Source organism: Struthio camelus, chromosome 2 (assembly GCF_040807025.1).
Source record: "Struthio camelus isolate bStrCam1 chromosome 2, bStrCam1.hap1, whole genome shotgun sequence".
Taxonomy (NCBI): Eukaryota; Metazoa; Chordata; class Aves; order Struthioniformes; family Struthionidae; genus Struthio; species Struthio camelus.
In genome coordinates, this window is record NC_090943.1 from 128,857,553 (window position 1) to 128,873,493 (window position 15,941).

The following is a 15,941-nucleotide window of genomic DNA, read 5'->3' on the forward strand; positions in this document are numbered from 1 at the left end:
TAGATAAAGATATATTAAAAAATAATCCTGTTTTTCCAAAATATTAACAGAAATGACTAAGTTACTTGTATGAAAAATAGTAAGAAATAGCAGCTTCACAGTACGGAACTTTTCAATGCTATGAAGGAAGAAAGACTAAAACCATGAAAACTGTAGGGAATTAACCATCCTAGTTGATATTTTGTTTAATTAATAATGTCTTATCTTGTTCTTGACTTTTGGTTATAGTAATGCATGTGGCTATGTCATTAAGCTAACATGTTTCCCTATAAACAAATCACTGCATAGACGTCAACTATTTATAGAAAGGGATATAAATAGCATACTGCCAAAGTCTGTGTCTTTGTGTACTAAAGGCTCTCAATGACCACTGAAGTCAGCAGGAGTTTAGTACGCTCCACTTCTTTCAGGGAGGCTCAGTCTCACACGCGACAGTACATAAACTCATGCATCATAGCAATGTAGGCCCCTGCCAGCTCTTTGGGCACACAGATAATACATTCTATTCCACTGTCTTAAAGCATAATGAAGAATGCAAAAGGTTACGTTTTTCTGACCACTTATAGCTGTACTGTTGTAAGAGTACATACCCCTGTAACAAAGGTTTTCTCTGCAACCTCCTCCAAAACTAGGCGGACAAGCAGAACAGGGGCGGCCAGGCTTATAAGGAGCATGACCCCACCAGTTACCCCTAAAAAAAAAAATCAATTAGCAAGCATATTAGCAAGCAATGTATACATTAATATTAAATAGTATTTAATATGTGAACAAATAAATGGTGAAAACCAGTGGGCACCTAGGGCATGATGTTGTTTTGATAAACCAAACACACAAATCCGCAAAGCTGTTGAAAAATCCTTGAGGAAGAAACTAAAATACTGCTGCTGTGAGACCTTTTTAGATCAGCATTGCACCGTAAGACTAAATTCCTCAACTACATGAGAATAGGGTTCACTCTCTTAAATGAAATACCCTATAGAATTTGATCTTAACTATAGGCTTCACGTTACACATTCCTTACAGTTACAATGGGCAAATTCATTTATTATCCACACAAATATCACACTACAATGAAGATCGCTGATGGTGAATGCTAATACACAGTCAAGCCAGAAAACTGAAGCTCTAGAAAATCACAAGAGTATTTGTGCAGCTGAGGCTGCCTTCCGAACAATACTTTACATTGTAGCAGTACAAAAAATAGAAAACTCAGACTGATTTCCTCTAGGATTATTTCCTGGATTATAAAGTACTTTACGCCCTCAAGATATTTTTGGGTGTCAGCCTACTTACTTAGGAGAATAATTGCACACAAGATAGACTGCTTTTGGCCAAATCTGTCCCCAGATGTTCATGTTATGACATAAATTAATCGCACAACCTATTCTGCTACTTGTAGCCCAAACAACCTACGGGAAAGAAAAGAGAAAGACACGTGAAAATCAAAGCTGATTAACACAAAACCAAAATTGTCTAAAAACTTCAATTTATAAACTCAAATCACAAAAGAGATGTTATATTCCCCTCTGTTATAAACATAACCGGCGTAGAAGTAACATTACTACAAATGACAAGGGGCCATTCAGTTATATCCTTACTGGAAAGAAAAGCTTTATGTTGACAGAAAAGATACGGCTCTCATTTACAACAACTGATCTAAGCATGTATCGGAACGTGCAACAGACTGCAAGTATTTACAAAATATCAGCCGAAGAGCAGATTTTTGGAATTAAAACGAACGCAAAATCTTGATTTGCAAGAAGTTAGGTTCCTGTGCCCTGAAGTTCTTAGCACAGTCCAGGAACCCAGAGAGATTTAGGTTGTTTAGAGTGACATAATATATAGGTGTTAGTGAAAGAAAGTAACATAAAAATCCATAAAGAAACTTCATACATCAAAAAGAATTGATTCTATGATAGGTAACAGGGTTTAAAATTAATATGATGTCACATGATTGCAGTCTAAGGTGGCTGTGTTCCTTTAATCATCCGTTGAAACAATTTTTATTGCAGAAATCTCAAAATGATCTGAAAGACACAGGCTAGGATGGTCATAGTAGACCAAAATTGACAGGTGGCAAACATATTAATTCAAGAGAAGTGAACTGTTTAGTTCACTCAGGACTTTAAAGGGGTAGGTACTGTACAGAATCACTAACACAAAGCAGTATATATACCGCATGTGAATACATATATATGTATATGACGCATATGATGGAAAAGTGCAATTATATAGGTATTTTTATCAAAACGGTGAACAAGAACATGGAGTTAACTGTGTCTTAAAATTAGGTACAATGGTAAAATATACAAGTAAACAAACATAGAAAATAAAAAAGTAAAAAAATAATAATTCTGAAGTTTTCTAGTAATATACAAAAAATTGTGCATGGATTTTAGTATCATTTGAGGATCATGTGCTTCCCATCTCTGAAAAAATCTGGACTACATACATTAGATTTCAGGAGTACCAAATAAAGAAATTCTTACACAATTTCAAAAACTTCCTGAAGTTAAAGTAACATGTTATAACTGTTGTATGTTCTCATGAACTCATGTAAGGAAACTTTGTTTTTATGCGCTGTAACTTCTTCCGCATATTCCAAAATGGAAGACCACAAACTTACCAGCCAGCTCTGAGAGTAGACTGTGCAAAGGGCACGGAGTACTACCATTTAGTACTGGGTTTTGTGGGCTTTTTCATTAAACCCTTTTAAGGAAGTGATATTCATGAGGCAGAAATCTAAAGATTTCTATGACAACCTTACTCCATGTCACCCACGTCCAATGCCTGTAATTATGAAATGTAATAAACCACAAGCCCCTTTTGTGTTTTTGCACTAAGGAATATACTATAAGATTAATGCTGTGATATTAATAAGTTCTGTGCATCATTCGCTGACCTAACTGGAGATCTTGATTACTCAGCATACAAAAACCAAACCCACCCACATACCTGTGTGTAATGTGTACAAACAGGACCAGAACATTTGTAAGGACAATATGGGTTGCATTCATGAGGATGTGGATAGGTGAAATCTCTCACTTCATCATACCACGCTTGGACATGAAACGTTGGAGGCCTATACCTATGAAAACCAGGAACAGTCTGTTAGATCACTAAAAAGCTATAACTTCTATTACTTTTCCTTTAAGTAATAAGCAAATTTTGTGAAATTTCAAAAAGCATATATAATATAAAACAGTATCTTCAGCTACCTTCCCCAGTGTGCCCCCAAATTTTGTCCAATTGATGGAAGAAGGCTTGCAGGCCCATGTTCCCACAGACAGGCTTCAGCCCAGGATGCTGCAGATCTCTCCAGGTCTGTATCCCATGTCTGAAGTTTAAAAGAAAAGAAAGAGTGCATCTTCTTAGAAATATTTGATGGGTATTTCATGTATTAAAAAGAACAAACAAACAACAGCACACAAGCCTGTCTATTTTTTAAGTTTCTGCAGCTGGGGCAAAAGATAAAATAAAAAAAAAAAAGAGAGACTTTACAATTGCATGCCCCATTCGTTTTGCATAAGAAATAGAAATGCTTTTACCAAGATAGAAAGTTTTAATCCCCTCACAGCACTCTCTCCGGAAAACACATGCAGACATGCTGAAGTGAATAAAAGACAAATCTGAAACCGAAAGGCTTAGTTCAACTTCCCAAGCTAAATCAAGTGCATTTTCCGTCTTGTGAGGTTTCTTTTTAGTAAAAGGCACTTTGCTTAGCCAAAAGGGTATTATCCAACACACTTTCAACATAAGGCTTTATTTCCTCTAAACCAATACTTTATTTGAAATGAAAGTGATTTTCTCTCCCTTTTCTATAAGCAGCTGGTGTTGAAATAACACACAGTGCAAACAAAAAATGTGAAGACTACAGTAAGATTGTCTGTTATTGCTTTTATGGCTAGGCTGGTAAAAAGGGAGGCACTGACGACATCAGTAAGAGGAAGGAACTTCTGTCTATAAAGGCATGCTTACAACAAGTTAAATACACAGATTATGAATTATTGTTTATTGCAATATCTTTTAAGGGATATGGAAGAACGGGCAGGGCAAAGGCAAATGCAAGTTTCTCTCCTCTTTCAAAAGCATACTTTTGCACCACTTCTCCTGTGAAAACTATACCACGTTGTACTTGCGTTGTTCTTTCTATTTTAAGCTAGGGTTTATTCGAAGTGGTCCTTTCTTTGGCCAAGCATCCATACTGCTGATTGACTTGTTAAATCTCTTAACTGCTAGCTGCAGAAATATTTTCCAGCTATCTGACTGACTTATACCAGTCCTCGCTGGTTTTCCTAACACAGGTTAGGAAACTGAAATATTTCCAGAGAATATACCCATCTCTTGATAGAAGCTCAATTATTTTATCATATGGTCAAACTAACAGTTTCTTAGAGTGAGACTGTGTTATTTAAATAAATCGATATTTCCAAACCCAAATTCCCATGTAGACACTCGAGATGATGTCCACAATTTTCTGACATGGATTGTAGGAAAAAATTCACTACTACAACCAAAGAGTACAGAGATAAACCAGATAATTTTCATGTGCTATAATTTATTTTTCTAAGTTTTTGACATGTCATTTTCACTTATTTGAACGGATTACTGATTAACAGCCCCATATGCCCTTGGTTATGCAAAATTATAATTATATAAAGACTTCAGTATCACTCAGTTTAATTCTAGAATATCTATTTTCAGTCCTGTTCTTCTATTTTGTCCATTATTATCAGTATCATTAACTAGTAAGATATTTGAAGTGTGAATTTTGACTTCAACACTACAACATTTTTTATGGCAGAATTATTCTAACAATACAGTCATGACAAAAATAAAAGTTTTAATCAACTATGTATGGATCCAAAACCCACTGACATTACAAAACAGTAGGAATTTTCTATTCACCTTACTGGGCCAATAATTCAATGCCATAAGCAATAGGATTCCTTAATTTCCAAAAGACAATATTCTAATCTTAAATCAGGAAGTTTTATATGACACTTTTTGCCTACTCCACATTCATTCCTGACAATAGATCCAGAAATAGGATCGTACATGAGCTATGGAGGCAACTCCACTCTCCTTGAGAATCTGCGTATGTGCGTGAGATTGTCTCACATAGGAAACATGCAGAATTAATTAAGAAGAAGAGGTCATAGCTTAAAGCTCATTATGAGGTAATAACCCCATGTTTTACTATGTTATAGAGATTAAATATGTCCCACTGGTAGATATAATCCCCAAAGTCTATTTTTATATGAATTCCTGGTGCCTCTAACCACAAATCCCCTAGGAAAACAAACACATTGCTTAATATGGAAGTAACTGTAGAGCTAACAAAACTCTGGAATCAGACTGAAATTTTGAAGTTGTCAAATAGTATTTTTCAAGGTAGAATATTTATTAGCTAAGCACAAAGAAAATGAGAAACCCAAATTTGAAGCCGAAGATAAGTCTCTGCAAATACAAGTTTCATGGCAACACCAGTGACCTCTAATTCATTTTAAAAATGGGCAGCTTCTCAGAGCTATTTCACTTTGATGCTTGGTTTCTCTTTTTCTCAAGGTTTTCATTTACTGTTGCTTACAAAGAACTCAGTCTCATCATAACACACGTTTCTTGGAGCAATTTCATTTATGATTCTGCTCTAGAGTCATCCAAGACAGTGACATCATCAGCCTTCCTTGGTCACTGCCCTTCCACGTCAATCGTAATGACGAGTCTAATGTCAGAAACTCTAGAGTCTTTGGTGCAGGTCAAATATCAAAGAGGAAGGGTGGAAATGAAGTAATGTGACAGTTAGAACTGAGGTCATCACAACTTAGGGAGGGCAGACGGGGGTCAGGAAAATAAGACCCTTCATATACGAAGAATTTTATGTTGATAGCACCTGCTTTCCTTAAGCAGCCTGAACTTTGTATAATAAACTCAGTAATTAGAGGATTAAAAATAAGTTTTGTTTCAAGTGAAATTTTTCAAATTTCGTATCTATAATGAAAAATGTAAATTAAAAAAAATATCCTAACTAGCCCTAACTACAGGTTAGACAATTTTCATTTATTACTGTATCAAAGAAATTTTCCAAAAGAACAATCTTTTAACTGTATTAAGAAACTCATTATTTAGCCTAATGAGATGCACTGTTTTAATTAGCATGGCATTTTTTTATACATAAATACTGAATTTTGCATTACTTATTTAGTTTTCAACTGTTTTTTATAAACAGTTTGACAATTTTATAACACTGCAGAAAGAATATGGCCCTTAAAACTTCACTAATTCATATTTTAACGCCTTTGTGAAACATCTGAGATACGATTTCACGTGTACTGTCTCAGAAATCAGAATTTAAATACAAATATATATATTTTATCAAAAATATGCTATGAAATGTCATAGCATAGATTTCATATACTCAATTTTTATTTACGTTGAATCACTAAAATTTTGATGAAAAGCAATTAGAACATTTTATGAAAAAAATCATCAGAAATCTGGCAGTAAGTAGCTGCTGCTGCATAAGGATTGAATTTAGCAGGAAAAGATGCCACGTCTTGTTTTTCTCTCTTATACATGTACCACTCAGCAAAGTTACTTCAGAACAGTCAGCTGCTCAGGAAATTCTGTGTGTGTCATAGAAGAAAGGGCTCATTCATTTGTTTCTCAGACCTTTAAAACCTAAATCCTTTATTTCTAAAACCAGATATAAAAACTACCAGTCATGGATATACCACATGTATAGTTAGCACAGTTTATTGCCAGAGAAGGCTGTCTATTATTCTGTCAGCCAAAGTTTGGTTAGACCCATTGTTTCTTTGGAGGAGGAGGCGGTCGTAAATAAATATCTACCTGCAACAGTACAACAAAACAGTGGTTCTTCATCAAGACTATGTTTGAGTTTAAATATGCTCAAATATGTAGTAATGACTACTGCTGTTACTGGATCTAGGTATTTCAAAGTTACTTTAAAGTAAGTAACAACGTATCTTCGTGTCGCAGTCCACAGTATGCAGCTACACCAAAAAGATTAAGGATATATTTTAATTTCTTCTTCATTTTAATTACTTAATCATTCAGTTTTTGGTGCTATGGAATAAGTATCAAAACTATTCCATGTTCAGATGTTAAAAAAAAAAAAAAAAAACCTGTCAATGTAAATTACATGTAGGACACAAAGTCCTTAATTGCAGTATTTGTTGTTCAGCTGTCTCATTTTCTCATCAAAGCTACTGCTTCCTGAAGTATCTATAACAGAAGTTAGAAGAGAAATAAAACCTCTCTTAAATTACATTAGAATGTAGGAAGTATTATGCAAGAAATAAAAAAAGATGCCAGTTCCAAAGAACTTCCAAGAGATCCAAGTCACTTTCTTGATTGCTAAAGACTTTTAACAAAAAATAAAATAAAATAAAATAAAATAAAATAAAATAAAATAAAATAAAATAAAATAAAATAAAATGGGATAAAATGCCAATTATCTCTTACAGACAGTAGAAAAAAGGCAGAAGGAATGAGATTTCCAAATTCTATCATGAGAGAAACAATCCAATACAACCCTAAATCACACTGTACACATGTAAAAGTTTTTCTGAATCTCCAGAATCATTCCCACATTTTTTTAATAAAAAAGAAGTTGATGTCATAACTTCTGATGCAATTCTCAGTAAAACTTTATCTTAAATTTACATTAGACAACTCCAGTGATGCAAAAATTTTACACAAGTTTTAATGACATTATGTACAGATAATCAATTTCTCAAAACAAATGTAAAACTTATAAAACAAATCTGACAGATTGCAATCCCTTCTCACTACTAACATAGAAGAAATTAGCTTAAAGGTATTCTTTACAAGGCCGCTTCTGTAGTCACACGTATCTGAAACTTAAATACTTCAAAAGACTTTCCATTCATTTGCCAGTGCACCTGATCATTCCATTAGTAATGGATCAAGAACAGCAGTGAGCTACTTTATATGAGTGATTTTTCTTGAAATGTTTTCCTTTTTTTCCAGCATTTAAAATAGGATATCCTCATTTCCTTCCCAAGTTAATTACTAAGATTTAAGTTATATGAAGAAAAATTGAGAATGTTAATTCTAAGAAATTAAAACATCGATAGTTTTAAAGTGTTTGTATTCCAATCTAGCTGGATTAGCTTTAAATGGAATGCATTTATTTAATAGTATTTCTTCTGTGCTAGCTCACACAGTGGGCTGAAACAAACACAAACAAATCAACTGTATCGATACATAAAACCTGCCTCCTCACTGGAATAGCAAGTATTGTGGTCTTAATAGCATTTCCTTGTTTTGGTTTACATGATGTCAAACTTTTGGCTTCAAACAATGAAAGCACCTCCTTATGCAAAAAAAGATATACATATACGTTTTCATGTTTCCTTTCATTAAAATTAAAGGGCTTTTGTTTTCCCAGTGCTCCCTTCATCCTTAAAGCATAGTGAAGAAAAAAAGGTAAAGGATGGAAAGCAAATATATACGGAAAGCTTTCCAAAAACACAAAAGTCCATTCAGAGCAAGGAATACAATGAAGACCTTCAAACAAACAGTATACACTTGATTAGTGAATATTTACATAACAAGAAGCTTGGCATTTAAAAAAAAAATCAGAAGAAGAATGGCGGATTACAAAGAGTCATAGCAACATAGGTATTTTCCATCCTACGAGAAGTGGTCATTTCTTATGGTTTAACCATAATGTCATTAGTAATAGTAAATCTAGCCACTGAAATATATAATGCGTCAACATAGTTCTCATGTTTTAAAGCTCATTCAAAGAATTCTTCCATAACATTCTTCATTATAAGCTAGTATTTTACAGATTTATACTAAGGCCTATTCTGAAACAAATTAATGCTTTGACATAGTTGGTACAGAAAAAGATTTTTAAAAGAAACCTCCACATAGCTATAGACAGGGATTCTTACACTTGAGGAAGGATGAATAAGACTTCCAAACACAACTGCATAAAAAAACAGAAAGTTGGGGTTTTTGCCCCTAAAAAGATGACTGTGGTCTGCCTGAATATATGTGTATGCTGTACCTGGTTCCTCAACCACTATTTCCTCACTCATGCCCTAACTTGATGAAGTTTTAATAAATTTGGACTATAAGATTTCTTCGGTAAAGACGATACTGATGGGAGCACAAGAAGACAGAAATGCGACTAGGCAGCTGATTTTCAGATCTGACAAGCGTATTGACAGCAAAATCCTTTGATGCTACATGCAAGGTAATTCAATCTCTTGTATCATGAAAAAATATTTCTCGCATTGTAGGAAATCTATACGTGGTCTATCTTTCGGACAATAGATCATCATCAGGGTTGCCTTTCTATATTGAGATAGGCAAACAAACAGATAGATACTGAACGTATCATCAGCTGCTCAGCAACACAAACCTACTTGAAGCTATTCCTTTTGCTTCACAGAAAACTCTGTTATGGTAGTAACAAATATACATGGAGTTGCTAACACATCTTAAATGGACAAATGTGTTTCTACTTACCAAATGCTTCTTGAATTTTTTATTTTCAAGAGAAGATCATTTAGTAATGCTAGTTAGGAGATCAAAGAGATGCAGCAACGGGAGTATACTGCAGAGATGGGGAGAAACTAAACATTTTTTAGGCCTCTTGTGCCTCAGTACTCATGATGTTGCACAAAGTGGTTGTAGCTACCAAGCTATATACCTCTCTCCACCTCCTTCTCATGTAGACCATGCATTTGCACCCAACCTGAGATATGCATGTTTTACTTATCTGCCTCAGTCACAAGAGCAAGACAGTTGCACCCCAACATATACTCCAGTCTAAGATAATGGTTTATACTGTATCATTTCATGCTCTACAATCTTTCCAATGCCATAGTTCCTGCTACAAAATGATTGAACACAGGTTTCTCATGACAAATACAGCTATCTAGGCCATAATGTACATTTTTCCAGGCCTATACAGAGTAACATTTCCAGGACGGCCTTTCTTTCTCCTTTGTGTCAGAGGGCCTTTTTGTTTCTCCTGTCCTTTCTAACCTTCTGCATACACAAGTAATTGTGCACCAAAACTCCAGGAAACAATGAGTAGCAAACACTTAAAAATGTGAAAAATCAGTCTGCAAAATTCCACTTCTTACCTATCTTCTAAATAGTACTTAGGCATTGAACTCTTACTGGTTTTGATTTTCACACATAACTGCTTGCATCTAATAACAAATTAACTTCTTTAAAACTGCAGTCCTGCTGACTGTGATTTTATCAGCTTTTATAACTCATGCACAGGTTTTACAAGTTCATGGACCTGGCCTCAAATGGAATACATTTCCTTTAACAAAAGAAATAGAACATGTAAGATATTAATCTTCTGCGTTCCAGGCTGTATGTGATGTTTTACCTCTCTCAAACTTTTCTTCCATTTGAAGATGGAATACATCATTAATGACATGCTATTGTAGTTTAGCTACAGACAATGGTATCACCATAAGGTTGCATCTGCTTTGTGAGCATGTAGGGATTATACATTCCTCTTGCTTCACAGAGCTCATTTAGATATTTGATACCTTAGATGGTGCTAACAGCCAAAGGGCTTTGGGTACTGTTATGCTCACAGCTGGAGCACAGCCTGCTCCTGAAGTCAGTACACACACATTCATGAAGACTGCAGGTGCACACGACATCTAGGTTCTTATGCAGGCAAAGGAAGATGTTCTTCCCTTCCCCCATATGGGCATGAAATTATTGCCTACTGGTCTAGCTCCAAGGGGTTGACAAATTTAAGAATCTAGACTTTCCTCCACAGAATTAGAGCCTGTTATTCTTCTTACTTATTCTCATTCTAATGATTTTCCTTTTTTTTTTTTTTGATGGCATAATAGACTGGACTGAGTTTAGTTTGTTCATGAGAGCACGCCTGTGCTTCATCAAATAAACTGAAAAACTGAAATATTTGGCAGACATTTCTAAGTGGCAGGACAGTGATGTTAATCATAACCTTAGAGATGCTCTATATGCTTTAATTTTTCATACAAAAATTGTAAGATTCAGAATTGGGGCTGGGGGAGGTGGACACAATAAAACAGGCATAGCTAATACTGAGTTTTCTGATATTCAAGACCAACATCATGGAAGGCAGACTCCATCAAGCAAGCACTTATCCAACACTTGATCAAGATGCTATCTCTTACCCTTCAACCTTGCCAAATATACACTTCCTAAAACCCCTAAGTCATTCAGAGATGACTTAAGTTCAAAAGCAAAACCCTTCCTTATGACAAACGATCTGTTCTTTTCTAATGAAACATATATTCAGAACAGGAGATCCCAAATGCTGGAAATCAGCTTCTTAGCCATCCAGGAGGACATGTCTTCCTCAGAGGAAGTCACCAGCACAGCCACTTCCCTTCTACTCTTATATCCGCCTGTGTGACAGAAAAGGTCTAGATTAACTTTTTATGTACTATTGCTCTGAAGCATCTTCCTTCCATTGTTTAGCCACACACAAACATCTCCAGTTCGAGGTAAATGATGCTGTAGACTTGATTTCAACAGCTGTTCAGAATAGTCTTCTACTTCCAAATGGCATGGTCTATAGCTCAGATGCTTCTGCTGTCCAAACCAGTAAATACACCACAGAGAATGACTATCCTAAACTTACAATTGAGCTAGTATGTATGGCAGGGACATTGGCTAAATCTCCAGGCCTAGGATGTTTACATCTGCTTTTCAGTGAGAGGAGAAAATATTCCACCCTACATATTTCAGCCTTACAGTTTCATTTGGACTGCATATTTTAACTAGTGTCCCTCTCTTCCAGCTTTGGAAAACATCTTGCATATCATCTTGAATCCCATGATGTGTGCCATTTTGCTGCATTTCTTAGCGTTCACACCCATCTACTATCCAAAACGTTCCCTTCCACGAAGCCAGTAGTAAGGAAATTATGCTGATCATTTAGACTGGGGTTGCAATACCATTGCACACCAAAACTGAATTTAGAGTGGATTACGGTTCATCTACGGCAGTCGTTTTTCTTATACCAGGCACGTGCTTTGAAATGAAACTCCTAATCATTCCCACTTACTGTACTTTGGTTCACATCACAGAGCATTCTTGGAGTGTCCAAACTGGACTCCTTTCAGATGAAACTATGCCAGGAGCTGTGGTCCTGGAATGCACCTCATGCTAATAGGTGTGTAGTCCATGGGACCACATTAAAACTAGTTTAAAATAAAACCATCAAAATGCATGCAGCACGAATGTCAGGTCCTCAGCACCAAATCTTTTGCTCTACAGATCTTCTATTGCACCACAACACTTGCCAACACAGGCACTGTCTTTGTTCATATTCTGTTAAAACCTATATAGCATACCATTAAAAGGTATTCACACAGAAATGGCACATTAGGGCTTTACAAAACTTCCACATGTCAGGCTAGCTGAGGCTACACCAAGGTGACAGATTAAACTGAAAGAATAATAGCAGTTACTGACTCCAGCTGCCTACTTTTCTTTCCCAGAGGTTACAAGTTTCGCAGCAGGAATGTTGCATGAAATATAGGTCTTCTTCTGAACACCCATAGTTTACAGCATATCACATTAAATGAACCACAACTAACAACAGTTTAACTTTACCAACTGGACTACAAATTGTGGTATTTAACCTCTGTCAATATAGGGTTCAAGCAGGGTATAGGCTGAAACCAGTGTAGTGTTGATGAAGGAGCTGATGTTTCACTGAGGATACTGCAGCTCAAATTACAGCTCATCAACAGCTAAACTATGGGGATCAACCTCCCCTGAATTTAGATAGCCTCGAAGCAGATATCTACATCTCAGCTAATTATCTAAATTGCCTCTGTAGTTAATATAGGCAAATAAGCATCTGCAAAGGGAGATGCATCACACTTATCTACCCACCTTTAATTGAGATAAACCGTCTCTTGGAAATCCTCATTTCTCTCCACTGGTTATAAAGGAGACCATTCTCAAAAGCAGACATAGGACATCATAGCACATCGAAAGCTTGACGAGATGAATCCCGCCATCTGTGTTGTGTGAGTGTTTAAATCAAAGAGTTAATTCTCAACTAAGGCAGGGCAGCATAAGTGAGTGTCCCAATCACACCAACTGCTGTTGTAACAGAACTACCAAGCCCAGTAACTCAAAAAGCATTTTCCAGTAGAATGTAAGAAATATAGTGATAACATTTGAACTGGAGAGATTTTCATACACACAGGAAAATGGAAAAAATCATATGGAAGGGGACTATATGGAAAGAAAAAAAGAAGCTAAAATTTAAGCTCAGTAAAGATGGAAAAGTAAGTACAGTGGGCAACACTGAAAGTAAACATTTACCATGGCATAGTATAAATACCTCATTGCTGTATACATTCTAAATATAGGGAGAAAGTGGTAAAGTAAATACCTCAGTACAGTATGGGTATTTATTTGCTTTTTAATAGGATTCACTGTATTCTTTAAGACCAATGACACTGAGAGGGAAAAAAGGAAAGATGAAATATTCGACAAGAAATGCCATGATCAAATAAACCAGAATTGCACTTAAGAAACAGAAATTAGCTACATGGTGCCAGCACAGAATCACAAAGAGTTTATAAAGCTGGAAATGACTTCAAGAGGCTGATCTTGACTGTAGTCTAGCTTCCTCCACTGAGCCAGAATAAAACCCGTATTATACACATTTTTTAATTAATAAATTAGTATAGTTTCACAATTTTTTTGGAGTTTCATCACTGTAGGAGTAAAGAGGATTTCCTTGGTATGCAACCTAAATCTCCTTCCCCGCAACGCTAGCTGATGTGTCTTTTTGCCAAGAAGGAAAAACAAATCACTCTCTGTAACAATTTTTTTTTATTTCCCAGATTAACCAAATTCAGCTGCTTAACTCTTTCAGTTTGGTTCATAAATCATATACTCTGAACTTATAATCAATTCTACTAATCTGCTTCATTCTCACTATTGTGACTAGACCATGCCTAAAACATGACCATAACTGGGCATCACATTTCAGCCAAGATCTCATCAGTTTCACAGAGAAGTCATGCATGGTTTACCTTTTTGAAACACTGTTGCTCCATATTATCTTGTAATTCGGTATAACCCCTGCATCATTTTTTCTGTAGTATTACGCACACATTTTATTCCTTGTGTTCTACTTGTGTGAATTCCTCCTTTTTCTGTACCTTGCAATAAACGTACTGCATTTCATCATGTTGATTCAAGGCCATTACTTCCATTTGCCAAGCTGTTCTTCTAGTTTTCACTGTATTCTCTAAAACAATCACAACCTATACCCAAGCTAAATGCATTCTGCAGTTTTTAAGCATGTGCCATACTTATTCAAGTTAACCAAAATACTGAACTAAAAAGGAAAAGACTCCAACAGCACATCACCACTTTCAATGTTCTACCATCCTGACAGTGAGAATACCCTTATACACTGTGCTAGTTAATTTCTGGGTCAAAAAAATAGAATAGATTAGTTTGGCATGATCTGTTCTTGACAAACATCAGCAGTTTTCAGCTTGGCTTTCTAAGAAAATTAGGCTTCGGTAATGCATTTTCATCCATACCAAGGCTTCAGAGGGAAGCCCATGGGAATTAAGGATTATTAGCACATCTGAAAAGAAAGTCACCTACAGACAATTGAGATGCTTAGCTTCCGTCATCTAAGTTTGAAAATACTGGACCCAATGCTCACCTAAGGTCACCTAGATAGTATAAAGTGGAGTGAGCACAAAAACTCAAGAGTACTGAAATACTGGATAAATCTCACTGAAAATATGAAAGCAATCATGCTAACAAATACTAATATATCCTTTAAACACAAAGAAAGAGGATATGTAAAATTATTAAACTTTTCACTACCGAGAAAGTTAGGTATCCATTTTCTGATGGAGGAATATGGTTTGTCTAGAAATAAATGGTAAGGACCTTATGCACTACCATGTGGTAGACTGGAGTTTATAGAGCTTTAACCTGGGCAGAAATCCCTGAATAGACCTTGAGGTTTCAGCTACTCTTTTGGAAAAGATTAAAAAGCAGGAAAAACTGTGGCTTTTGCCTGGAAACAGGAAAGTAGCATGAGGCCAAAAATATTGTTCCCAAACACTGAATAAATTGAACCAATTTTTGAAGCATCTCTCTATTACAGTTTCATGTGTTTGAGGTTTTTGTGTTCAAAAAGTGAAAAACAGGAATAGGAACAAGCAGACATGACTAATCACATTTAATTTGGTGTGTACTCTAAGGACATTAAAAAAACCTTGCTGGAATATTCAGGTTTCCAAGGTGTTCTGAAACAGTACATTTACTTTACTACTTTTTAAAAACAGTGCATAAAGACTTTCTATTAGAACATGACTAAAAGTCATCTATTCATTTGTATATTCTGACAGGAATGGAAAAGAAGCAAGAGGGGTGTGAAAACTAATCTCGATTTCTGCATTTTGTCCATTGTCAAAGTACAAATCACAGGCACTCGCTACAAAGAGTATTCATAAATATTTATAGCTAACTATAAATTTACCAGAGTACAGGTCCTTACCTCAAATCCTAATGGCAATTACTACTACAAAATTGCTGTACTACTTGCTTTCACACAGGAGTTTTAGAGATGCTACAGAATTTCCTGGACTTTGAACAGGAACTAGCTGCAACATCTCAAATATGCGGCAAAATGAATGCTTGCTTTTAAAAGGTGACCATTGCGATGTCACTTTAGCACAATACAAGTGAATTGAAATTACTGGAAGAGATTGCACACTGATTACATGTATGTCACTTGGCACTGCTGTTAGAAATACATTCAAATACAGTCTTAAAGAAAACACTCGGAAAATGTATTACTGCAAGAGTTCGTAACCATTCAGAAAGCCAACAGAGAGTTCAGCACAAATATACTATGC

The 15,941-nt window shown here is 35.6% G+C and overlaps 1 protein-coding gene across 7 annotated transcripts in view; it reads right to left on the bottom strand.

Moving 5' to 3' along the window:
• CRISPLD1 (cysteine rich secretory protein LCCL domain containing 1) overlaps window positions 1-15,941 on the bottom strand; it is a 45,134-nt gene that overhangs the window by 18,195 nt on the left and 10,998 nt on the right. For all 7 annotated transcript variants that reach the window (XM_009689461.2, XM_068932477.1, XM_068932480.1 and 4 more), the window contains 4 exons: window positions 3,219-3,337; window positions 2,956-3,088; window positions 1,294-1,409; window positions 591-691 (listed from right to left, as the gene is read on the bottom strand). In XM_009689461.2, coding sequence (XP_009687756.1) covers window positions 591-691; window positions 1,294-1,409; window positions 2,956-3,088; window positions 3,219-3,337 — 469 coding nt within the window. The remainder of the gene's footprint in view (window positions 1-590; window positions 692-1,293; window positions 1,410-2,955; window positions 3,089-3,218; window positions 3,338-15,941) is intronic.